Source organism: Pelodiscus sinensis, chromosome 2 (assembly GCF_052426305.1).
Source record: "Pelodiscus sinensis isolate ZL-2025 chromosome 2, ASM5242630v1, whole genome shotgun sequence".
NCBI classification, from domain to species: domain Eukaryota; kingdom Metazoa; phylum Chordata; order Testudines; family Trionychidae; genus Pelodiscus; species Pelodiscus sinensis.
Window position 1 is genome coordinate 219,799,083 of NC_143053.1, and position 24,933 is coordinate 219,824,015.

Sequence of the window (24,933 nt, forward strand, 5' to 3'; positions counted from 1 at the left end):
AAAATTATTTTTTTAGAAAATTCTTCATTGTTTCTCAGTAAGCTAAACCCAATGAGCAATTTTAATTTTTTGTCTGACTTTACAAGCCACAGGTAGGAGATTTAAAGGATTATATTCTAAAAACTATATCAAAACTCAGGCATGAGTGACAAAGACTGGCAAACAGGAGCTTTTTCTGAGTAAATATGAGAATTTCTGACTAAGGTAGATCCACAGTTATTATAAAAGTGAGATAATGGCAGGAGTGATACCCAACTCCACTACAACAAAATTCAGGCAGGCTGTCTCGGGCTTTTTATAAAAGATTTAACAATGCTCTCACTCTTCCATTGCTAAAGTAGGGATTATCTACACTAGCAATTGAGCAACAAAATGTCTATAGTTCACTGGGGCTTACGTCCTCCTTCCCCTGAAAGATAAGAGTTTTGCCATGGCGTGTAGCAATGTAAACAGTGCACTGTTGGCAGGAGTGCTCTCCTGTCAATAACATAAACCCTGCTTGTTGCAGGTGAAGGTATTTTGTCTGCAAAAGTGCTGGCAAGGCAGTGTTTACACAGCCTGACTTTTAGTGACACAGCCATGTAGACATAACCCTGTCACTAAAAGCTGTGGGCTACGTCTATATTGGCAAGATTTTGCGCAAATACTCTTTAACGCAAGAGTTTTTGCATTAGAGTATTTGCGCAAGAGAGCATCTACACTGGCATGTGCCTTTGCGCAAAAGATGTGCATTTGCACAAGAGCATCTGTGCCAGTGTAGACACTCTCTCGCGCAAAAAAGCTCTGATGGCCATTTTAAACATCGGGCTTTCTTGCGCAAGAAATTGATGTTGCCTGTCTACACTGGCCTCTTGCGCAAGACCAGTTGTGCGAGAGGGCTTATCCCTCAGTGGGAGCATCAGAGTATTTGCGCAAGAAGCACTGATTTTATACATTAGAACGTCAGTATTCTTGCACAAGTATTCGTGGGCAATGTATACAGGTGGCAAGATTTTGCGCAAAAGCATATGCTTTTGCACAAAATCTTGCCAATGTAGCCGTAGCCGTGTAGTATACACAAAGCCTCAAGTATTTTTTTCAGAAGATACACTTCTAGAGGTGTTAAATTTCATTACTCTCCAAGCCTAGCAAGGACCCACACTGATGGGGATTTCACTGGCCTATTGCTTTATGAAAAGTAAACATCTCAATATTGGCCCCTGTTGTGGGATAAGGAAGATAAATAATGATAATAAGACCAGCATGGTGCACTGGAATCTACTCAGGAAAGCCAATAATAGATACATACTAATGCCTGTAAGGGTTATAGGCCTCTTTATGGTTGTCTGAGTCTGTGGATTTGCTTTCTTTTAGTGAAATTCACTTAATCCGTATAAAGCCAGATAGTCAACTGCTTGCATTGGCCATACACTCTGGAACTAATTTCCCTCTTGGTCTTTACAATCACATTGCTCTCATCTATTGTATGTCTGGATTCCAACCCGTAAATACCACCCTTGTTTACAGTAACTTATAATTGGTTAGCCTAATCATCCCAGTACTTTGCTGCTTTTTGGAGGGGTATGTACTGTATTTTTGAAAATAATTTATATGTTATTTAATCTAAAGCAGTGATGCCATCTAGAACAATCCTGCTGACATATTCTACATTTTCTGTTTTTTTTTTATTTCTTTTAATTTTAATACTAATGGCACATGGATGAACTAGTAGATCATATATTTCTTTTTCCTCACTAGATATCATATTCTTCTTTGTTGATATCAGCTTTTGGCTGTAGAGAACTGATTTCACAAACAAGAGGATTATGATTTCAAGTGAGGAATATGTAGTAGAAGACAATGAAATTCTGAGCAATGTGGTGTCTGCTTACATACATTTTTTTTAAAAATGAGAAGATGCAGAAAATACAGTTGTGTTTACATAGCATGCATTTAAAAACTAGTCTTGGTTTTCCAGTGAGGCTCAAAGGATATTGAATTATTAATTAAGGTATTGTTCAGAATTTAACTCATTTTGTCAATTCACTGAATTATGTGAAATTTGCTACCCTTAAAAATAAAATAAAAAAAATCTTGGTCCAACAGTTAATATACTTGTTATCTCTTTAATTGTGTTTAAGATATATATTTAGATTGTATGTGGGAATGCAGCAGAAGTGAAACTACGTGGTGCTGAAGGCAAAAACCATGTATTTGGTTGTTATTGCTACCTCAAGTCGGGGCATTGCCTCACCCCCAGTACCCTTAATTCAAGCACTCCACTGGGTATATGTACATACAACAATGCAATATGAAAAGATCTGTACATAATTTAATTAAATAAAATGAACTTTGAATTTTCTTTAATAGATTTTTGCAGAATCAGACCCTACCATTGTAAGAAACAAGGCCAACCTGTATTCACTGCTATTTTTTGCTCTTGGAATAATTTCTTTTGTTACTTTTTTCCTTCAGGTAAGTTTTTATTATTTTGTCCTTAATATAATGTTCACTTTATTTTAGAAGCTGCTTCTAAAGATATTAAGCTTTCATTGTATTTGAACCATATAACAAGGGAGAAAAATAATTGATAGTACACTTCTCGTACCAAATGAGCTTAAAGTAAACTTGGAGAATGTTATATTGTGCACTTAATTTTAAAGACTGCATAGAGGTAAACTCCTCAGATACCAATCTAGTAACATTACATTGCAGTACTTTTCACCACAGGATGCTTCCCTCATCATTATGAGTTAAACTCTTTTATCCACATTTTCAAAAGTAGTCCCTGAACTTCATATGCAAAATTGTGCACATACCCATTTTCCCACATGCCGAATCAAGCTTTTGTCTGGAAAATGAAATGTTCATGAACAAGTCAGATAGCTCTGTGTATTGCAGGGGTGGATTAACTCTTCTGGGGGCCTGTGGCTTTTAGATTTTCTGGGGCTCCCTAGGCTCTGGGGTGGGGCAAAAATGTGAGGCTTAGATGTAGGAGGGGGCTCAGGGCAGGAGGTGGTGATGCAGGAACTGGGAGGGAGTTAGTATGTGGGAGAGGGCTCCAGGTAGGAGATAAAGGTGTAGGGTCTGGTTTGAAGTTAGGGTTCAGGAATGGGCTCAAGGCAAAGGGTGAGGGAGCAGGTCTGGAAGGGAGTTAGGGTGCAGGAGTGGGCTCAAGGCTTGGGTAGGAGGTTGGATTGCAGGGCACGTACCTGAAGACACTCCTGTTTGGTGGCACAAGGCCTGAGAGGGGAGGGAGCAAATGGCTCAGCAAATGGCATTTTTAGTATGAACAAATATTTATTTTTCTACTTTTAATGGCTGGAAACTACATAATAGCGAAGTCAGATATTTGCAGTAGATTCATAGAGTTGTTTTTCAGCTGCAGTTGCAGAAAGTATGGTAATACTTTCATACTATGGTTATGACAATAGCACTACTGAGAAAAGTTAATGACCCACCAGAAAAAGTGGCAAGACAATGCTTCCCCATCATTTTCATTGTCATAGTCCCATTTATCACCTACTTCCTTTGGGTATGTCTACACTACCACCCTAGTTCGAACTAGGGGTGGTAATGTAGGCATACCGCACTTGCAATTGAAGCCCGGGATTTGAATTTCCCGGGCTTCATTTGCATAAGCCGGCCAGCGCCATTTTTAAATGCCGGCTTGTTCGAACCCCGTGCCGCGCGGAACGAGGTGTACAGATAGTGCGGAATGGCTTGCTAGTTCGAACTATCTAGCCTGTGCCGCGTGTAGCCGCGCGGCACGGGGTTCGAACAAGCCGGCATTTAAAAATGGCGCCGGCCGGCTTATGCAAATGAAGCCCGGGAAATTCAAATCCCGGGCTTCAATTGCAAGTGCGGTATGCCTACATTACCCCGCTAGTTCGAACTAGCGGGGTAGTGTAGACATACCCTTTGAGGGTATGTCTACACTACAAAGTTAGTTCGAACTAACAGACGTTAGTTCGAACTAACTTTAATAGGCGCTACACTAGCGCTCCGCTAGGTCGAATTTGAATCGAACTAGCGGAGCGCTTAGTTCGAACTAGGTAAACCTCATTTTACGAGGATTAAGCCTAGTTCAAACTAGCTAGTTCGAATTAAGGGGTGTGTAGCCCCTTAATTCGAACTAGTGGGAGGCTAGCCCTCCCCAGGTTTCCCTGGTGGCCACTCTGGCCAACACCAGGGAAACTCTATGCCCCCCTTCCGGCCCCGGCCCCCTTAAAGGGGCACGGGCTGGCTACGGTGCCCGTGCCAGGTGCAAGCCTGCCAGCACCCAGCCAGCAGACCCTGCACCTGGCACGGCACAGAGCCACCCACCCGATGTCCCCCAGCCCACCCCCTCTTCCCGGGACCAGGCTGGCGGCCCCCGGGAGCTTGCCCTGGACCGCAAGAGGCGGGCACCTTCCTGGGCTAGTGCGGACATCGTGGACCTCGTCCACGATCTCCGCACTAGGCACAGGAAAGTGGCCGTCTAGGGCAGGAGAGCTGCCAGCCTGGCCACCCAGGAGCAGGTGTGCATGAAAATCAAGGGGGTCCACTGAGACCCTCGACCCTGAGCCCTGAGCTTACAATGGCCGTCCTGGGTCAGACCAAAGGTCCATCTAGCCCAGTAGCCTGTCTGCCGACAGCGGCCAACCCCAGGGACCCTGGAGGGGATAGACCGAAGACAGTGACCAAGCCATTTGTCTCGTGCCATCCCTCTCCAGCCTTCCACAAACTTTGGGCAGGGACACCACTCCTACCCCCTGGCTAAGACTACTCCATGGACCCAACCCCCATGACTTGATCTCATTTCCCTTTAAACTCTGTTCTAGTTGTAGCCTTCACAGCCTCCTGCAGCAAGGAGTTCCGCAGGTTAACTATTTGCTTTGTCAAGAACAACAACTTTCTCTTACTAGTTTCAAGCCTGCTACCCATTCCTTTCCTTTGGTGTCCTCTAGTCCTTCTTTATGGGAACTCAGGAAGAACTTTTCTGAATGCACCCTCTCCACCCAATCCCTGCTTTTAGAGACCTCTATCCTGTCCCCCCTCCGTCTCCTCTTTTCTAAGCTGAACAGTCCCAGTCTCTGTAGCCTTTCTTCATCTGGGACCTGTTCCCAACCCCTGATCATGTTAGTTGCCCTCCCCTCTCCCAGCCTTTCTCTTCCCCTCTCCCACCTCCTTTTCCCAGTCTCCCCCCGTTTTGTTCAATAAAGACAGAGTCAATGTTGGAAGAAACGTTATCTTTATTTTGTACATCAATAAGAAGGGGGGATAGGGAAGGGTAAGTGGAAGGAGGTGAGGGAGGAATCGGGTACGAGCCCCCGATGGGGAGGACTGGGCTGGCTCTGCGGGCTTCTGGGGGTGGAAGCTCTCCTGCAGCCCCCCAATTGCTCCCTCTCCCCAGATGGCAGCCTGCGGCAAGTGCAGCCGGGCTGATGGCCGAGTGGTGTGATGTGCCCAGTGTGGGTACTCCGGGCACTCCAAGCCAGAACTTCTTTGCAAGCGGGGCACCCCTCAGAACTGTGTGTCCGGGGTGGGGGTCGGGACCCTTTAAGCGCAGCCCTCGGCTAGCCTGAGACAGCATCTCCATGCTCTAAGTCCTCCTCTTATGCCCTGCTGGCACTGCTTCCGGCCATCCTTAAGCCCTGTTCAGAGTCCACTCAATGTGGACTTGCTAGTTCGAATTAGCAAAACGCTAATTCGAACTAGTTTTTAGTTCTAGATGCCTTAGTTCGAATTAGCTTAGTTCGAATTAACTAATTCGAACTAAGTTAGTTCGAACTAGCGTTGTAGTGTAGACGTACCCTGAGATTACACGGATTCATGCTTGTGACAAACAATAAGTTAAGCTGATTACCAAACACTGTTGTGTTTAGGACAGGATGGCTTAGATGACTTTCAATGGGACACTGAGGCTACGTCTTCACTGCAGGCTTCTTGCACAAGAAGCTTTGTGTGGAAGAGATCTTGTGCAAGAACGCATCCACACTACAAAAGTGCATTTCAAAAGCAATGCGCTTTTGCACAGGAGAGTGCCCAGTCTGCATGGATGCTCTCAAAAGAAAGCTCTGCTTTCTATTCACAGCATAGCCACCAGAGCACTTTTGCTTTTCTCAATTGGCTTTTTGCGCAAAAACCCTCTGTTACCCGTTCACACACACCTTTTTGCACAAAAACCCTGTACTATAGATGTATCCTGAGAGTGAAAGCCAATGGGAACTTTGCCATTGATTTCAATGGGCCAGGATTTCATCCTGATCCTTTTACATTGAAGTCACTGACCCATTTAATCATGATAGCAAATTGCTCCTTGAAGCACATTAGTGGAACAGGTGTTGGAAAATTTGTCTTTGCTGTACAATTTTTATTTAGAAATGAAGGACTTCAGTCCCTGTGCTCTAATTCTGCTTTCCCTCACAAGTAGTAACACTGCCTTTTAAATGTTGTTAATTGTTTATAGCTTAAATATTGTGTAATCTGTAAAATGTGTTTTGTCTATGTCACTCATGTGCTTATTTGATAGTGTCAAAATAGTTGTATTTATGTAATAACCACTCTGTTTCTTCTCAAAGGGTTTCACATTTGGCAAGGCTGGAGAGATCCTTACAATGAGGCTTCGATTCATGGCATTTAAAGCAATGCTTAGACAGGCAAGATTAATATGTATTTAGCTTTCCAGAGTTTTATCCTCTTATCCTTGTCTGTTCAGGTGTTTAAAATACCTTTAAGTTTCAAATCATACTATGGTTATATTTACACAAAAACTGCACTGATTTATTTAAATCAGTTTTAGAATAATGGCGTGTGATCTGCTCAAGAAATATTTATCTTGATTTTATCTCGGGTCATATGAGACACTTTTGAACCAATTTAAGAGTGTCTACAAAGGGGACAGGAGTTGCATAGTTTGTCAAATCAGCGTAGCTTATGAGTGCTGACATAGCCTAACTCTATGACTCCACGTAGAGTGATTGGACAATAATTGTGAAAAATCAGAGCAATGGGTGTGGGTTAATAGGCACCTCTATAAAACAAGTACCAAATATTGTGACTGTTACTATAAAATTATTGTCACTCTACGCAGACCCTTAGATCCCTTTCTGCAGCACTCCTTCCTATATAATCATTTCCCATGTTGTATGTGTGAAACTAACTGGAAACTAAATAACTGTTCCTTCTAACTTGAGTACTTTGCATGTGTCCTTCTTGAATTTCATCCTCTTTACAGCAGACCATTTCTTCAGTTTGTCCAGATCATTTTGAATTGTAAATCTATCCTCTAAAGCACTTGCAACCCCTCTCAATTTGGTATCATTCACAAATTTTATACGTGTGCTTTCTATGCCATTATCTAAATTGTTGATGAGGATATTGAATAGAACGGGTCCCAGAAGTGTTCCCTGTGGAGCCTCACTTTTTATGCCCTTCCAGCATGACTATGAAACATTAACTACTTTCTGGGAAAGATAATCCAACCAGTTATAGTAGCTCCATCTAGATTGTATTTCCCTAGTTTATTTGCAAGAAGGTCGTACAAGACTGTATCTAATGCTTTACTAAAGTCATGGTATACCACATCTACTGCTTCCCTCTTATCCTTTCAAAGAAAATTATCAGGTTAGTTTGACGTGATTTGTTCTTTACAAATCCACACTGACTGTTACTTATCACCTTTATTATCTTCCAGATGTTTGCAAATGGATTCCTTAATTATTTGCTCCCTGGCACAGAAGTTAAGCTCCCTAGACTGTAGTTTCTTGAATTGTCCCGATTTCCCTTTTTAGAGGTGGCCACTATATTTGCCCTTTTCCAGTCTTCTGGGATCTCTCCCATCTTCTAGGACTTTTCAAGGAAGATCGCTAATGGGTCACATCTCTTTCAGCCCCTAGAGTATTCTAAGATGCATTTCATCAGGTCTGGTCACTTGAAGGCATCTAATTTTTCTATGTAATTTTTAACTTGTTCTCTTCCTATTTTAACTTCTGAATCTGCCTCATTTTCCCCAGCATTCATTATGCTTGGCATCCAGTCAGCACCATCCTTCTTGGGGTACGTCTAGACTACACGCTTTTGTCGACAGAAGTTTTGTTGACAGATACTGCCGACAAAACTTCTGTCGACATAGAGCGTCTAGACACATTCAGTTCTGTCGACAAAGCAAGCTGCTTTGTCAACAGAACCCTGTAGTCTAGACGCAACCTTACAGGCAATAACACCTTCTGTCGACAGAAGGTGTTATGCCTCGTAAAATGAGGTTTACCAGCGTCGACAAAACTGCTGAGTTCTGTCGACGTTATGTCGACAGAACTCAGCGGTAGTGTAGACACTGGTATAGTTTTGTCGACAAAAGTCCACTTTTGTTGACATAACTCAGTAGTCTAGACACACCCTTGATGAAAACCAAAACAAAAGTCATTAAGCATCTGTGCCACTTCTACATTTATCTCTTATTGTATTTCCTTTTTCATTGAGCAATGGGCCTTCCATGTTCTTGGTCTTCCTCTTGTTTTCTTGTTACTCTTTATGTCTCTTGCTAGTTTGAGCTCATTTTGTGCCTTTCTAATTTTGCCCCTAAATATTTGTGTTAGTTATTTATATTCTTCCTTTGTTATTTGACCTAGTTTCCAATTTTTGTAGGACTCGTTTTTAATTTTTAGATCACGCAAAATCTTCTGGGTAAACCAGGGTAGCCTCTTGCCATACTTTCTATCTTTTCTATGAAGTGGAATAGTTTGTTCTTGTGCCCTTAATAATGTCTCTCTGAAAAACTGCCAACTGTCTTCAGCTGTTTTTCCTCTTAGACTTGCTTCCCATGTGACATTACTTATCAGCTCCCTGAGTTTGCTAAAATCTGCCTTCTTGACATTGAGGCATGTCTTTACTATGGGTTTTGCCAGAAGAGGCAATGCAAATGAAATGCTGATTATGCAAATGAAGCGTGATAAAATGCTAATCTCCTCCGATCCTTTTTTGCACAAGGGGTTTTTGCGCAAAAACAAGCAGTATGGACATTTCTGTTTTGGGCAAAAACCCCTTTTTGTGCAAGATCCTTATGCCCAAAAGGGGTTTTTGTGCAAAACGGAAACATCGACACTGCTTGTTTTTGTGCAAAAACAGTCAGAAGAAATTATGCAAATGAAGCGTGAGAAAATGCTAATCAGCGCTCCATTTGCATTGCCTCTTCTGGCAAAACCCATAGTGTGAACATAGCCCTATAGTCTTTATTTTGCTCTTTTCCCTCCTACCATTCCTTAGAATCACAAACTGTATCATTCACACAAGCTGCCTTCCGTTTTCATATTCTTAACCATTTCCTCCCTACTTGTTAAAATCAAATCTTGAACAACCTCTCCTTTAGTCGCTTTCTTTTGAAATAAAAATTTGTCTCCATACTTTCCAATAACTTGTTGGATAATCTATGCCCTGCTGTGTTACTTCCCCCACAGATTTCTGGATAGTTGAAGTTCCCCATTACCACCAACTCCTGTGCTTTGGATGATTGTGTTCATTGTTTAAGAAAAGCTTCATCCACCTCTGTAGTAGACTTCTGTAGTAGTAATCTGTAGTAGACTTCTACCATGATATCATCCTTGTTTTTACCCCTTTTATCCTTGCCCAGGGACTCTGAACAAGTCTGTCTTCTATGTCCAGCTCAACTTAAGTCTAAATGTATGCATCTTTAATATATTTTTCATTTAACTCAGAAGCTATCCCCTCCAAAGTGCTTTACAATCATTACTTAATTAATATTCTAAACCTATGAGCCCATATCACTTCACAGATGTAAACGAGTATGATTTATTAGCCCTGTCTGAAGAATGTAGTAGGATACACGTGTATCAAACATTGAAAACTGTTCTGATTAGTTTTCCAGCCCTGCATAGACATTTTACAGATGTCTTCTCACACTCATTTGCCAGAAGCCTTCAAAATTCAGAGACATTTCAGGGCAGACTCAGCTTGTGTTTTGTAGATTTCACAGCAGCTTACTAGAAGGTAAAACACCTAACAGATATGTCTTAGCTACTTTGGAGAAGAAATGCCACTATAGTTTTTCAGATCTTCGTAAATATATTTCATGTCATTTTGTAGGACATCGGCTGGTTTGATGATCCTAAAAACAGCACAGGGGCATTAACTACAAGACTTGCTAATGATGCCTCACAAGTGAAAGGAGTATGTAATATATATTGTTTGGGGATTTTTCATATTTGGATCAGCATATAGTAATGTTGCACTATAGATGTGATTTGCTTATAGCAGTCTAATTTTGGTGATCATTGATTATAGAAAGGTTTTGAATTTCACAGAATATATTTTATGATAAAAACATGATATATGTTTACAATATAGTATTTTAGTAAGCTATTAGTGCTTATTGTCTTACTAGAAGATTTACCTGGCATTGCTGAGGTCCTTAACTCAATTCAGACAGACAGACAAACTCTCTGAACTATATAGTAGATTACTGTTATCTCTACTATTAATCCAATTACTATGAATTTATTTATTCAAGCAGTCTATTTAAAGTTACCTATCTAATCTCATTAGATGAGTATGTAGCAACTGCAACCATAGTATCTTGGGTCTCAATTCAACAAAAAATTTAAGGTTGTGCTTGACTTTAGGAATATTAGTAGTCAGTGATTTCAATGAGACTATTCTCATGCTAAAAAAATAAGTACATGTTGAAGTGTTTTGCTGTATTGGGCTCTAAATGAGTACGAAAATGGTTAGTGCAAACTTCCCTTCCATCAGTTAGGCAATTGAATGTTCCAGCATGCTCCTGGCAGATTTGAAGTTATAGCTGTAAATGCAAAATTCGGACATTTAGGGTGTGTCTACAGGGTTTTGTCAACAAAAGTGGACTTTTGTCAACAAAATTATACCTGCATCTACACTACTGCAGAGTTCCGTCAACATAACATCGACAGGACTCAGCAGTTTTGTCGACAGCCCAAACCTCATTCTACAAGGAATAATGCCACTTGTCGACAGAGTTTTGTCGACAGAAGGCATTATTGCATCTACACTGTCCTTTGCGTCTACACTGTCATGTCGACAAAGCACCTTGCTTTGTCGTCAGAACTGGTTGTAGTCTAGACGCTCTTTGTCGACAGAAGCTTTGTCGACAGTATCTGTCAACAAAGCTTCTGTCGACAAAAGCCTGTAGTCTAGATGTACCCTTATAAACTCACGATTCAGCTTTTTTAGCTGAGTCTATAAATTACAATTTCGATTCTGAAGTTATCATATGGAAACTGGAGGGAGAGATGAATCCACAGCAGAAGACAAAAAAAGGAGATCTAGATAGTGGAGAGATCTTCCAAAGGATATCCAGAAGTTCTAACTTTGGATACATGTAGAACTAGATTATATGGTTTCTAGAGGTGCTCTACTATAAAAGTATTTTTCATGTCTAATTTCTATGTTACTGCTTTATGCAAAACTATGGCATACAGTTGTTTTATTTGGGTTTTTGTTGTTCCAGGCTACAGGTGCCAGGCTGGCTATGATTGCCCAAAATATAGCTAACCTTGGAACTGGAATTATTATATCACTGGTCTATGGCTGGCAGCTGACTCTATTGATTTTAGCTGTTGTGCCAGTCATTGCTATAGCAGGAATCATTGAAATGAAAATGTTGTCTGGACATGCAAAAAAGGATAAAAAAGAACTGGAAGCTGCAGGAAAGGTGAGTTCCAATGAAGTTCATGTCTCTCTTTACATACTACTGTGTAATTCTGTTTAACGGGGTTTAGTAATGGATCAAGAATATATTATTTCTTAGAGAAGTTGAACTATACATTGTTGTGTTGGAACAGAATCTGGACACCATGTATGAGGCAAGCAGGAGGGTTTATTACACACAGCACTGGTGGAGTGTCACTTTGCTTGTTAGGCTTGGGGAACACTGCCAGACAATAGGTTACAATGGATTATATAAGATGCTGATGGGCGGATGAAGTGATTGGAGTGTCGGGGGGAGATAAGGTTACATAGTGTTTTCTGCCCATAGCTTACAGAATACCTTATATCTAGTTAACCAAGTACTTAAACAAAGCAGACATCAGTTGTCAATTATGTGTTAAGGGGCGATGTGTCTGTTAGTGTCAGGAAGGTATCTTTGCAGGGATGTGATCCATTGGTGTTGCACCTGGGGGACTAAAGCAGAGGCAGTAAGGGTACATGACAATTGCGCATTTGTTCCTAGCACCATTGAATGTGTTATGTCCTGTCTCTCACCCATAGGGCCTTTCCCTGGGATATAATTGTCTGGGTAGTTATCTTTATGATGGCCTTCCTCTGATGGGCTAAGGGTGGGGGGCAACCTTCATGTACTGTACTTTTGGTATAGGTGTTTCTGTGCCTGTTCCAGACATGAAATTTAGAATAGGGATTCTTAACATAATATCATAGCCTGCCTCAAATTTTTACCCTACAGTTGTATTCTGTTCTTTTCGCATGTTGGGAAATCTCCTAGATATGCACAGGGACATCCCTAGGCATATACAAAATATGCGGCTGCATAGGGCACCACATTTTCAGGTGCCCCTGCAGAGTCATGTGTGCTCGTATGCTCAGGAGTGCTGTAGGGCTTCTCTGTGCCCTAATTCCAATGTGGTCATGATCAGCAGGAGCTGTGCCCCCCTGCTGCCAGGCTGGGGGTAGAGAGGAGCCCCCAGCTTCTGCAATTCCACTCCAGCTCAGGAAGCCCCTGAGTCCTGGTAAACTGTGGTAGGGGTGAAGGAAGCAGCACGGAGGAAGGAAGGATGGAAGTCTTAGGCTGCATGTGAGAAAAAGCCCCAAGCCCCAGGCAGGAGCCACATGGAAGGATTGAGGAGAAGAAGCAACAGGAGCCATGCAGGGAGTGTTGGGGGGAGGAAAGAATCACCAGGTGGCCAGGCTCCTGTGCAGGGGAAGCACCAGGCCCCTGGCTGTAGCTGCATGGGGAGGATTGGGGGTGAGAAAGGAAGCACCAGGTGGCCAGGCCCCTGGCAGGAGCCTCATGGGTGGAGAAAGCACCTGGATCCTGACAGAAGCTGGGTGGGGGCTCAGTTGCATAGGGCCCCATAATTTGTAAGGCTGGCTCTGAATATGGAGCTCAAAACTGAAAACATCTACAACTAATCGATACTGTTTACATTGTGGCAACACCTAGAATATGCTACGCTCTATGGATCACGTACCTCTTCTATCTTTTTTTTTTTTTTTTGGCCTTCCCTTCTTTCTTTACTAGCATCTTTTGCTTTTTTGTTTCATCGCTCTTCAGCTTGCCATATCAGATAGCCAAACAGTCATTATTTCCTGGAATACGGCACTTGAGACTTGCTAAGTGTATTTATCTGTTAACCTTTCCTCCAGAGACGTTTAACAAATAGCTGACAGGATTCAAGTAATCACTGCTACCTATCTTACATTTACAATAAATAACAATATTTTTCACCGCATGTAATCTATCCATTCTAATATCACAGTCTACTTGTTCTGTATATCTTGTTTTGCTATGTGTATCATTCTTGTGTGTAAAGTTGGACATTTGGAAATATGGGGTACGGAATGATTAATGTTTTTATGTACAAATAAAAGCCATGAAAGGGGGTTTCCAGGGCTGGTGCACTTTAATGACTGGAGCATCAACTTAACAATAACCTCCTTTGTCCTTTTAAGTTAAAGCAGTGGTTGGTCATAGGAAGATATGTGACCATCCCAACTGGTGGGAACTGATCAGATAATTTTCCATAGAAGGTGGATAGAGAACAACAAGTTCCTGTCCAAAATGGAATGTATAAAACAATGGGAAGCTAGCTGTCCCTTTGTCTTTGTCTGTCTCAACACATCCAAGGGAATAGCCAGGGACCCCAGGGAGAAAAAGATTTTTCTCCAGCTTGGAGGTTTAGCTGTAATAAGAACAGCTTTAGGGTAAGCTTGCAATAAGCTTTAGTGTGTTAGAACTAGCTATGTGTTTCCTTTTATTTTAAATTTGTAATCTATTTTCCTCTGTCTGGTTTCACTTGCAACCACTTAAATCCTTTTGTTTGTACTTAATAAAATTACTTTTATTTGCTATCAAGCCTACTGTAAATAATTGTTACCTAGGGGAGCCAGTGTGCATCCTTCTTTCGTTGTTAAAGGGGACTTGCCTGAATGGTTTATTTGGGGTTCTGGTCCCATTTGGGGGGATGGTTTCCTGGATGCTGTGCCTGGCACTGCATTCTCCTCAGAACTGAAGTGATTCACTGAGGGAAGAGGTGTTCTCAGTGCTGTGCCTTGGTTGGGGGAGACCAGGAAATCTGGCCCGGCAGGACAGGGTGGTGAGAAGCCCCAGAGAGCAAGGAGGCAAGTGTCAACGTTTTATCAGCGCATCAGGAAGCAGCCCCAAGGGGTCTTCAATGACTGCACCCCATCACAATGAGCCTGCTGTGTAATAATTTCAGTATCTAGCCTTATTGTTAAACCATTTGGCACTGCATATTCTAGTTGATCTAGCAATTCTGCTTTTGTTTAGTGGAAAAAAGACGCTAATGAGGAAATAATGTACCAGTTAAACTGTAGCTGTTCTTCTCTATTGTCTTATTCAGCTGAAGAATGAAAGTTAAATACACTCATTTAGTTGTTTTTGGTTTAATGTAGGAGGCCTATGATTTGAGTCCTGAAATCTTAAGTAGGTTACTAAGCATTTGTCACTGTTAAAATAAAGTAATTTGATTAGCGAGGAATTATACATATTTAATTAAGAATATATTTAATTAAAATGAAATATACTTTTGCTTACATGATTGCGTAATCCAGAAGCAATTCAAACCAGAGTCACTGATTATTAAAGAGCTGTGATTTCTGATTAGTTTTCCTCTGCATAATAGCAAATTTTAATTAAGCACACCTCCAAATAATAGCACAGTTAATGAGCATGTTCAGGAATAACCGTGGAAGAAGCTGGAGTGCTGGAAATACAGAGCCCAAATAGTTGCTGTGGGGATCCACCCTCAATTATTTAGTTTGTATCTCTCTTGCTAATTCCCTTTCCTGTATGTTACTTTGTTTCCTCATTCTTAGTATTTCTGCTACTTTTTTTCCAATCCATCTTGTACCATGATCTATTTTCACAGCAAAGTGTGTGTGTGGGGAGGGGGGAGGGAATCTTAACTAAAATTTAATATGAACTATTATTATGTTACATTACCTAAAAGCTAATAGAATGTTGGGAATCATTAAGAAATGGACAGATACTAAGACAGACGTGCTCATATTGCCTCTTATAAATCCATGGCATGCCCTATCTTGAATGAGTGCAGATTTGGTTGTCCCATCTTAAAAAAGATATATTAGAATTGGAAAAGGTACAATAAAGGGCAACAAAAATGAGTGGCAATATGGAACGGCTTCCATATTAGGAGAGATTAATAAAACTTGGACTATTCAGCTAAAAGAGACAATGAAGGGGGAATGAAATAGGTCTATAAAATCATGATTAGTGTAATTCTTAACACAACACACAGTTAACCTGGGGAACTCTTTGCCAGAGGATGTTGTGAAGGTCCAGACTATAGCAGAGTACAAATTCATAGATACTGTAGATATACAGTATCTACTGTAGATACTGTAGATATAAATTCATGAAGGACAGCTTCATCAATTGGTATTAGCCAGGATGGGCAGAGATGGTGTCCCTAACCTCTGTTTATCAGAAGCTGGGAATGGATGATAGAATGGATTGAATGTTGATTCCCTCTTGGGTTTCTACCATTGGTCGCTTCAGGGACCATTGGTATAACTCATTGTGGCTGTTCTTATGTTTTTACTTTGGATATAAGAAGTCTTCTTCATATTAAATAATTTTCCCTTTATAAACGATGGACTCTTGATGGGATTTTCAAAAGCATTTAGTGGACTAACCATCCAAGCCCCCTTTTAATAGATGTTGGGTGCCTAAGTCCTTTAGCCACGTTGCTTAAGTCCTTAACTCAATTATCTTTTTTTTTTTTTAAATAAAGTGAAAACGTACATGTTAACTTAAATCTACCCTCTGGGGTGGGACTGGGGTTAAGGGGTTCAGTATGCAGGCTTCCCAGGGAAAGAGGACTACCCCACATGTGTCTCACTACAGCAAATTGGGGACAGGTGACAAGCACCTCTCCATGGCTGCTGCAGTTCCAGTTGGCACAATTAGGGGAGGGATGCATGGCTCCTAGCTGGAGCAAGTCCAGGTTTGTCTCCTGATGAAGAGGAACAACCAGCAATGTTCCTATAAGAACAGGTTGGAGGGAAGCTTCAGTCCTCCCCTCGCTAAAGGGCGTGTGTGTGTGTGGGAGGGAGCTCAGTGCCTGCCAACCCCCTTATCTGCCCAACGAGTCTGTCTCTTTCCTGTATGGATTTATAAGAAGCAATCCCATTCCAGGCACATCCCATTGTCTTGGCACAACCAAACCAAAAGTTTGACTTGCTTTCAGTTATCAGAGGAAGTTGTATACCAAATTTGGTGGTCCTAGCTCTTATTTAGGAGTAGTTCTTGAACAAACAGATAAACTCCCTCAAATATATACTAGATGGCCTCAAGGGAAGATATTCCAGAGTGAATAGGAATTAGGTGCCAAACTGCCATTTGTGCCTTTGAAAATCCATATATTTTTAATTGACTAATCATTTTGAATATCTAGGTTGGGATACCTTAAAGAGAGTTGATGTTTCAGAAAATTCTGAGCATCTACCTTCTGAAAATCAGACCATCTAGAATTGAGCATTCATCCTCACTAATCACTATTGAAACTTTTAATTTTATGATTTTATAGCATTTATCCAAAGCTCTTTTTAATAGTTCAGAATTAGAAAATAAAGTGTGATTTTATTTTTCTGTTATTGAGGATATGCTCTTTATTGCAGATTGCTACTGAAGCCATAGAAAATATCCGAACAGTAGTTACTTTGACCAAGGAAAGAAAATTTGAATATATGTATGGACAAAATTTGCAAGTACCATACAGGTAATAAGCATCAACTTAAAACAATTAAATTTACTTTTTGTTTTAGAATTGAATGACATTTTTCATTGAGAGGCTAAAACAATTTATTCTCTTCTGGTGTATCACAAAATATCCTACTTCAAACCCAGTTTTAATAATAAAAATATACTATATCTTTTGCTTCAAACAAACATAAGCAATTGTAATCAGAGTAGTTTCTGTTCTTTGACTAAATGAGATTTTTCTTTTATATGGTGTTGCTTTTGTTTGCTATTGCAGCACCTTGCAACCAGGAGTCCTTGTCTTTCTGCATGTATGTGCACATCTGCATTGTATACTCAGGCAAAATGTTTATTAAAAAACAGTGAAATCTTGCATTGGTAAGAACTGAAGAAACAAGTTCCAAAATTATATAGCAATTTCAATAGTAGATCACTGAGCAGTTAAAGTATTTCGTCAGTCTAACAATACAGGCAAAATAAAGCATTGTCTCATATTTGACATGCTTGATTGGGGCTTACAGTTGAACCATAAATTGTTCTACTGGGATCAGTATTGCTCCCTGGAGAATCGAGACCTGTTGATGATTTTCTTCTTGTGCTGTGAGGTTGTACAATTTCAAAAATATGTTGCTTAATTAAGGTCTTGAAAGTTGTAATCATTCCATGGACTGTAACATAATTTTAACATAATAGTGTTCTATAGGGTAGGTCAACAATTGGGACTGCCAGATGTGTTTTGGATCCAGCTATAGCATTTCTTCATCTGTCCCCACCTTTTGATTTATTCTTGCAAGGAGGTTGGATCCTAAAATCTACAAACACAAGGTTGTTTTAAGGCTCAGTCCTGCAGGAGATTGGAGAATGACCTCAAAGTACTGAGCAGTTACAATTCCCACTGAAGTTAATGGAAGGGAAGGACACTCAGCACCTTCTCAGACATTAAAACTAAAAGTAAAATACAGTTATGTATATATTATGTGACAGTATTCATTCTTTGTTACAGAAATTCAATGAAGAAGGCACATATCTTTGGATTTACTTTCGGCCTTACACAAGCAATTATGTATTTTACCTATGCTGCAAGTTTCCGGTTTGGTGCCTATTTAGTGGGAAATGGGTACATGGATTATAAAAGTGTCTTTTTGTAAGTGTCTTTTGGAATTTCTTTTTTGTCCATATAGGGGAAGATATATATTGGGGAATGGTATGTTTATGAAAGTAAAATAAGGAGGACAAGAAGAACAATACATAGACCATCATTTGTCTACATACTGACCTGCAGCACTAGTCGTCATCTTGAATTAGGATAAATTATTTGCTTTCTCTTTCCCATTTGAAATGTTCTTAGTAAGCATGTTAACGGAGGCCTTCATTTAATTGTATATGGAATTGTATTTAGACATTAGTATAGCCCTCAATGTGCCTTTTCTCAAATATTATATATTGGCTTTTAAGGAACCCTCACAACCTCATTATTTGATGGTTTTTATTTTCTCTCTTGTCTTGTTCTCTCAGGGTGTTTTCAGCCATTGTATTTGGTGCAATGGCATTAGGACAGGCCAGTTCGTTTACTCCAGACTATGCCAAAGCCAAGATATCAGCAGCACACATGTTCATGTTGTTTGAAAGAGTCCCATTAATAGATGGCTACAGTGAGGAAGGACTGAAACCTGTAAGTTAACCACTGTGTTATGGACAATATTACCTACTACACTAACTGATGTCAAAAGTGAGGTTTTTTTCCATCGCTCAGAAATTAGGTTTTTAGATTAACTGATTCTTGGGGCCATTAACATTGTGTTTGTTTTATCCAAAAACTGAGGGCCAGATTTTACTTATTAACTCCATCCAGATCCTCCAAAAGGAGGAGCGGCAACTGCCCTGAGGCCCGGTGATTCAAAAGAGCCCAGGGCTCCCAACTGCTACTGCTGCTCCTGTGGTGGTGGGGAAAGTGGCTGGGAGCTCAAAGTCCTTTAAAAAGCTGCTGGAGTCCCACATAGCATGCTCCAGACGGCTGTCAAGATTGGCTGTTGAGGGAGGGCATGGTGGAGTGCACACCAGGCGGTTCTGCGGATTAGCTACCTCAGTCTTCACCCTTCTGCCTGAAGCCCCATCTCTTTCAGGAGCACAGAGGTTCCCTCCCCATCTTGCCGTGGAGCCTACTAAGTCTGTCAGCCCCCTGACTCTATCTTCAGCCTGCTCCCTCCTCACATTTCTTTGTGGAGAATTATCTACAAAATCCAGTGAAAATGGGGACAGTGCTGCAGGGCAGTTGATTCCCCTTCTATGCAGGAGGAGAAGATCCATGCATGGACCTTGGAAATATAATTGAGCCCTACATTAGTCTTGTAAAATGTTTTGGGATCCAAACTCAATACAAGATATTAAAAATAAATAGTAGTATGCTATAGGAGCTAAGAAGTAGGTGGCGCTAGGTGGACATCACTCAAAGAGGCAGACAGGATGATAGCAGTTCAGTATATTAATTTTAAAAGCCAGAGATGTGCATGGAATTGCAACACAAATAAAGATGGCAGGACTTTGCTCTGAGGAACTTACCATTTAACTAATATTGCCCATTTTTAAAATAACAAAGTGTAAGAAAATGCTGTTTACTATTATTACCATATATGCACCCAAACACTTATTAGTGTCAAACTCATGCTTCCTGATAAGTGTTCGGGTGCATATATGGTAATTGCATAGTAATTTAATTTGAAAAAAATCTAAAGCGGGATTACTTTGGTACACAGGCCAAGAAAATCAAAAGCTTCTGTTGTTCAGTGTCTGAGAGTCTGAAAGGAGCCTGATTTACAGAAAGTATTAAATGAAGCCAGTGAACCAAAATTACTATCATTTTTGAAAATCTGACCTTATGTTAAAACTAGCATGAAGCCAAGATAGCAGAATCTGTGTCTTCAAAATAATTGTACACCGTATGTTAATTTTTGAATTGTGACAAAAAGGACCAGATCCTGGCTATACTGAGGTTAATGACAAAATTTCCATTGAAGTCAATAATCTGGATGGTTCTAGTTCTCTGTACATTGCTTTATGATGTCAGAATTCTCCTAAAAATTGATCTGACATTATCATTTCAATTATAGGAAACATTTGGTGGCAACATAGCATTCAAAGAAGTGGTATTTAACTATCCAACTCGACCAGATGTCCAAGTGCTTCAAGGCTTGAATATGAATGTAGAAAAGGGACAGACGTTGGCTCTAGTAGGCAGTAGTGGCTGTGGAAAGAGCACCGTTGTTCAACTACTTGAGAGATTCTATGATCCTCTTGGTGGAGAAATGGTAAGTGATTCCTTGTGTGAACCTGGTAATATAATAGCAAGTAATAGGTACTTGGAATATTTTTGTATACTTTGTGACGATTAAGTGAAGGGACTAGTGAATTTTTAGGATTCTGTGTACAGCAAAGAAGGCAGAACGAGAATTTACCACACTTCCCCGCTCATTTTGCGTTAAGGAAACATAAATTCATGGATGAAAATTGCTACATAGACCTGATCCAGAACATACCAAATGTAGTGGAAAGACTTCTAATGAATTCAATGGGATTTAGATGGGGCCCTAGGATGGCTAATTATTATAAGCCCATAAAATGTATTAGATGCAGATACTTTATACATATACTAATATAAATCCCCCACCCCCTTGTGACTTAAAACTATGAACTGCAGGGAAGTATGGCACCTTCACTCCTTATTTTTAATGTTAAAGACCAAATGTATGCAATTTAGAGTGCATCCAGACACCATGATGATGAATGCTTCCTAAATGCTTACAGTAATTTGGGCTTGGAATATATGTAAAGTTCACAGAACCTCCCCACTACATAATCAACATTTTGAAAGTACTTTCATATCAATTGTTATGACATAGCAAATTAAGGTTACTTACTTGTGACCAGGGATCTTCAAGATGGACTCTGCATATTCCCACTCTTGGGAAGTACTGACTGTATGCAGCCAGAATGGTGAAACCTTCTAGTAGCAATGCCACTTAAATCCCCACCCTCTTTCCCTAGCCATCAGTGTTCTGAGAACATGGTAATGAAAAGGGTAGTGGCACCTATTACTGCCTCAGTTCCCTCTAAATACTACTGAAGAACACCAATTTAATACTAACAGTAGAACTCCACAGAAATGAGGAAGGTTGGTGGGGAGTGTGAATATGCAGCATCCCTCTTGAACTCTGGTTACAAATAAATAATCTTCATTTCCTCCAAGTATCCTCTGCATATTCCCAGTCTAGGGATAGTTCGGCAAGCAGTACTATAAATTGGAAGGAAGAAGTAGAGTTCTAATTAAACAGTAGTTGGAGCATCACTCTGCCAAACTGCACCAGACCTTGTTGCTACATCCAAAACATAATGTCTTGTAAAAATGTGAATTGAATTCCATGTTCCAGCCTTGTATCTCAATAAGAGGACTCAGTTTAGTGAATACTGCAGATATAGCAACTATTAGAATAAAATGGGCTCTAAGAGGAACAGGAGGAGAAAGTGAAGTTCCATTATAACACTTCAATACACTGTCTGACCCTTAAAAGTACCTGCATGTGAGTTAATATATTTTGTCCATGTAATATAAGGCTGTTCTCGTTGCATCCAAGATGTGTACTCTGGATTCTCCTTCTCTTGTGTGAAGTTTAGGAAAAATACGGATACGTTAATACTTTGATTAACATGAAACTCTGAAACCACTCTGGGCAAGAATTTAGGGTGTGCTCAGAAAATACTATCGTTTTTGAAAAATAATAGAATGGGTTCAGTCATCAATGCATGTAACTCATTAATTCGTCTAACGGAAGTGAAAACTATTATAAAAGCTCTTTGTATACAAAGATGAATCAAAGAACGACTTACTTGAGGCTCAAATGGAAGAGACATAAATTGTGTTAAAATTAATTTTAAATTCCACAGAGGGACCAACTCCCATACTGGGGGATACAAATTCAATACACCTCTTAAACAACTTTTCATCAACTTGTGTAATAAGATGGATTTTCCATTAGCATGAATATGGAATAGTGCTGTTGCAGCTAAATGGAATTTCGTGGAGAAGAAAGATTCCTCCATTTTTTATTACAAATATTCAAAAATAAATATGGGAACTGAGACTGTTAACATCAACATCAATTTCCAGGTAGATGCTGCACTTCAACAGAGCATGATGTTTCTGAATCTGTTGAAGTCCATGCTGTCTGTCTATTACCCATGCTGTTAGATATAATGATTGATGATCTGGGTAGAAACCCTCCTCTCTTGGGATAGTAACTCTGGGTACGTCTACACTACAGCGCTAGTTCGAACTAACTTAGTTCGAATTAGTTAATTCGAACTAAGCTAGTTCGAACTAACGCGTCTAGAACTAAAAACTAGTTCGAACTAGCGTTTTGCTAGTTCGAACTAGTAAGTCCACATTGAGTGGACTCTGAACAGGGCTTAAGGATGGCCGGAAGCAGTGCCGGCAGGGCATAAAAGGAGGACTTAGAGCATGGAGATGCTGTCTCAGGCTAGCCGAGGGCTGCGCTTAAAGGGTCCCGACCCCCACCCCGGACACAGAGTTCTAAGGGGTGCCCCGCTTGCAAAGAAGTTCTGGCTTGGAGTGCCCTGAGTGCCCACACTGGGCACATCACACCACTCGGCCATCAGCCCAGCTGCACTTGCCGCAGGCTGCCATCTGGGGAGAGGGAGTAATTGGGGGGCTGCAGGAGAACTTCCACCCCCAGAAGCCCGCAGAGCCAGCCCAGTCCTCCCCATCGGGGGCTCGTACCCCATTCCTCCCTCACCTCCTTCCACTTACCCTTCCTTAGCCCCCCTTCTTATTGATGTACAAAATAAAGATAACGTTTCTTCCAACATTGACTTTGTCTTTATTGAAAAAAAACTGGGGGAGACTGGGAAAAGGAGGTGGGAGAGGGGAAGAGAAAGGCTGGGAGAGGGGAGGGCAACTAACATGATCAGGGGTTGGGAACAGGTCCCAGATGAAGAGAGGCTACAGAGACTGGGACTGTTCAGCTTAGAAAAGAGGAGACGGAGGGGGGACAGGATAGAGGTCTCTAAAAGCAGGGGTTGGGTGGAGAGGGTGCATTCAGAAAAGTTCTTCCTGAGTTCCCATAAAGAAGGACTAGAGGACACCAAAGGAAAGGAATGGGTAGCAGGCTTGAAACTAGTAAGAGAAAGTTGTTGTTCTTGACAAAGCAAATAGTTAACCTGTGGAACTCCTTGCTGCAGGAGGCTGTGAAGGATAGAACTAGAACAGAGTTTAAAGGGAAGTGAGATAAAGTGATGGAGGTTGGGTCCATGGAGTCCTATTAGCCAGAGGGTAGGAGTGGTGTCCCTGCCCAAAGTTTGTGGAAGGCTGGAGAGGGATGGCACGAGACAAATGGCTTGGTCATTGTCTTCGGTCCATCCCCTCCAGGGTCCCTAGGGTTGGCCGCTGTTGGCAGACAGGCTACTGGGCTAGATGGACCTGGTCTGACCCAGGACGGCCATTGTAAGCTCAGGGCTCAGGGTCAGGGGTCTCAGTGGACCCCCTTGATTTTCATGCACACCTGGTCCTGGGTGGCCAGGCTGGCAGCTCTCCTGCCCTAGACGGCCACTTTCCTGTGCCTAGTGCGGAGATCGTGGACGAGGTCCACGATGTCCGCACTAGCCCAGGAAGGTGCCCGCCTCTTGCAGTCCAGGGCAAACTCCCGGGAGCCGCCAGCCTGGTCCCGGCAAGAGGGGGTGGGCTGGGGGGCATCGGGTGGGTGGCTCTGTGCCGTGCCAGGTGCAGGGTCTGCTAGCTGGGTGCTGGCAGGCTTGCACCTGGCACGGGCACCGTAGCCAGCCCGTGCCCCTTTAAGGGGTCCGGGGCCGGGAGGGGGGCATAGAGTTTCCCTGGTGTTGGCCAGAGTGGCCACCAGGGAAACCTGGGGAGGGCTAGCCTCCCACTAGTTCGAACTAAAGGGCTACACAGCCCTTAGTTCGAACTAGCTAGTTCGAACTAGGCATTAGTCCTCGTAAAATGAGGTTTACCTAGTTCGAACTAAGCGCTCCGCTAGTTCGATTCAAATTCGAACTAGCGGAGCGCTAGTGTAGCACCTATTAAAGTTAGTTCGAACTAACGTCCGTTAGTTCGAACTAACTTTGTAGTGTAGACATACCCTCTGTCAATAGCAGGAGCATCTCGTATTTGCTGTTGGGTAAACTGAGTAATTCCATGTTTTACTGTTCCCACAGTCATGCTGGAGTAGCTAAAATTATCCTGGTAAAATCTTGTTTTATTTTCTTAAAAAAAAATCCAAAACTTTGAGGATTCGCGGCAATAGGGGAAATGCATACATCAACAACATTCCCCAATGTAGGAGATCTCTGACCATCAACAATAGACTGTCCAAGCCTTCTCTTAAGCAAAAAAGCAACATTTTTACATTGAATTTGGTAGCAAACAAATCTGTCTGGAAAGCCTCAAAGCTTGAACAAGTTTGGACGAGCTATGTCTTAAACCGTTCATGCATCTGTGAAGAGTCCTTATCCAAACATTCTATGATTTCACTGATTTGCTTCAATATGAATGGCAGTTGAGTAAATGTTATATATAGGATGCACAAATTCCAAAATTTTAATGACTAGTTGTGCAACAACCAAGGAATTTCTTTGTCCTTATTTGGCATTTGTAGGATTCCTTCCTTTTCCTGTGTTTGAAAGGATGCTTGTGATAGTTGCTGTTGTATGCATGTCTCCTTTGAGTACAGTAAGACAAAGGAAGAAGGTGAAACATATTGCCTATGATATCTGAACATAGATGTAGATGGTATCCCTCTATAAGGCAAGAATAGCCCCAGAGATCTAGCTGTGGAATGAGACATTTTCTTTTCTAATATCACATCAGATTTTGTACTACATAGTCTATCCACTTAAAAGGGTAAAAAGTTCTATACTGAAGGTCTCATTTCCATAGAAAGAGAGTAAGATCATAATCATGAAAGCTTATATAG

At 41.3% G+C, this 24,933-nt stretch overlaps 1 protein-coding gene across 3 annotated transcripts in view; it reads left to right on the plus strand.

Moving 5' to 3' along the window:
- The window catches only part of ABCB1 (ATP binding cassette subfamily B member 1), an 80,670-nt gene that overhangs the window by 46,897 nt on the left and 8,840 nt on the right, over positions 1-24,933 (plus strand). For all 3 annotated transcript variants that reach the window (XM_075922433.2, XM_089776714.1, XM_089776715.1), the window contains 8 exons: positions 2,350-2,454; positions 6,543-6,620; positions 10,063-10,146; positions 11,462-11,665; positions 16,852-16,952; positions 17,937-18,077; positions 18,449-18,605; positions 20,041-20,238. In XM_075922433.2, the coding sequence (XP_075778548.2) occupies positions 2,350-2,454; positions 6,543-6,620; positions 10,063-10,146; positions 11,462-11,665; positions 16,852-16,952; positions 17,937-18,077; positions 18,449-18,605; positions 20,041-20,238 (1,068 nt within the window). The remainder of the gene's footprint in view (positions 1-2,349; positions 2,455-6,542; positions 6,621-10,062; positions 10,147-11,461; positions 11,666-16,851; positions 16,953-17,936; positions 18,078-18,448; positions 18,606-20,040; positions 20,239-24,933) is intronic.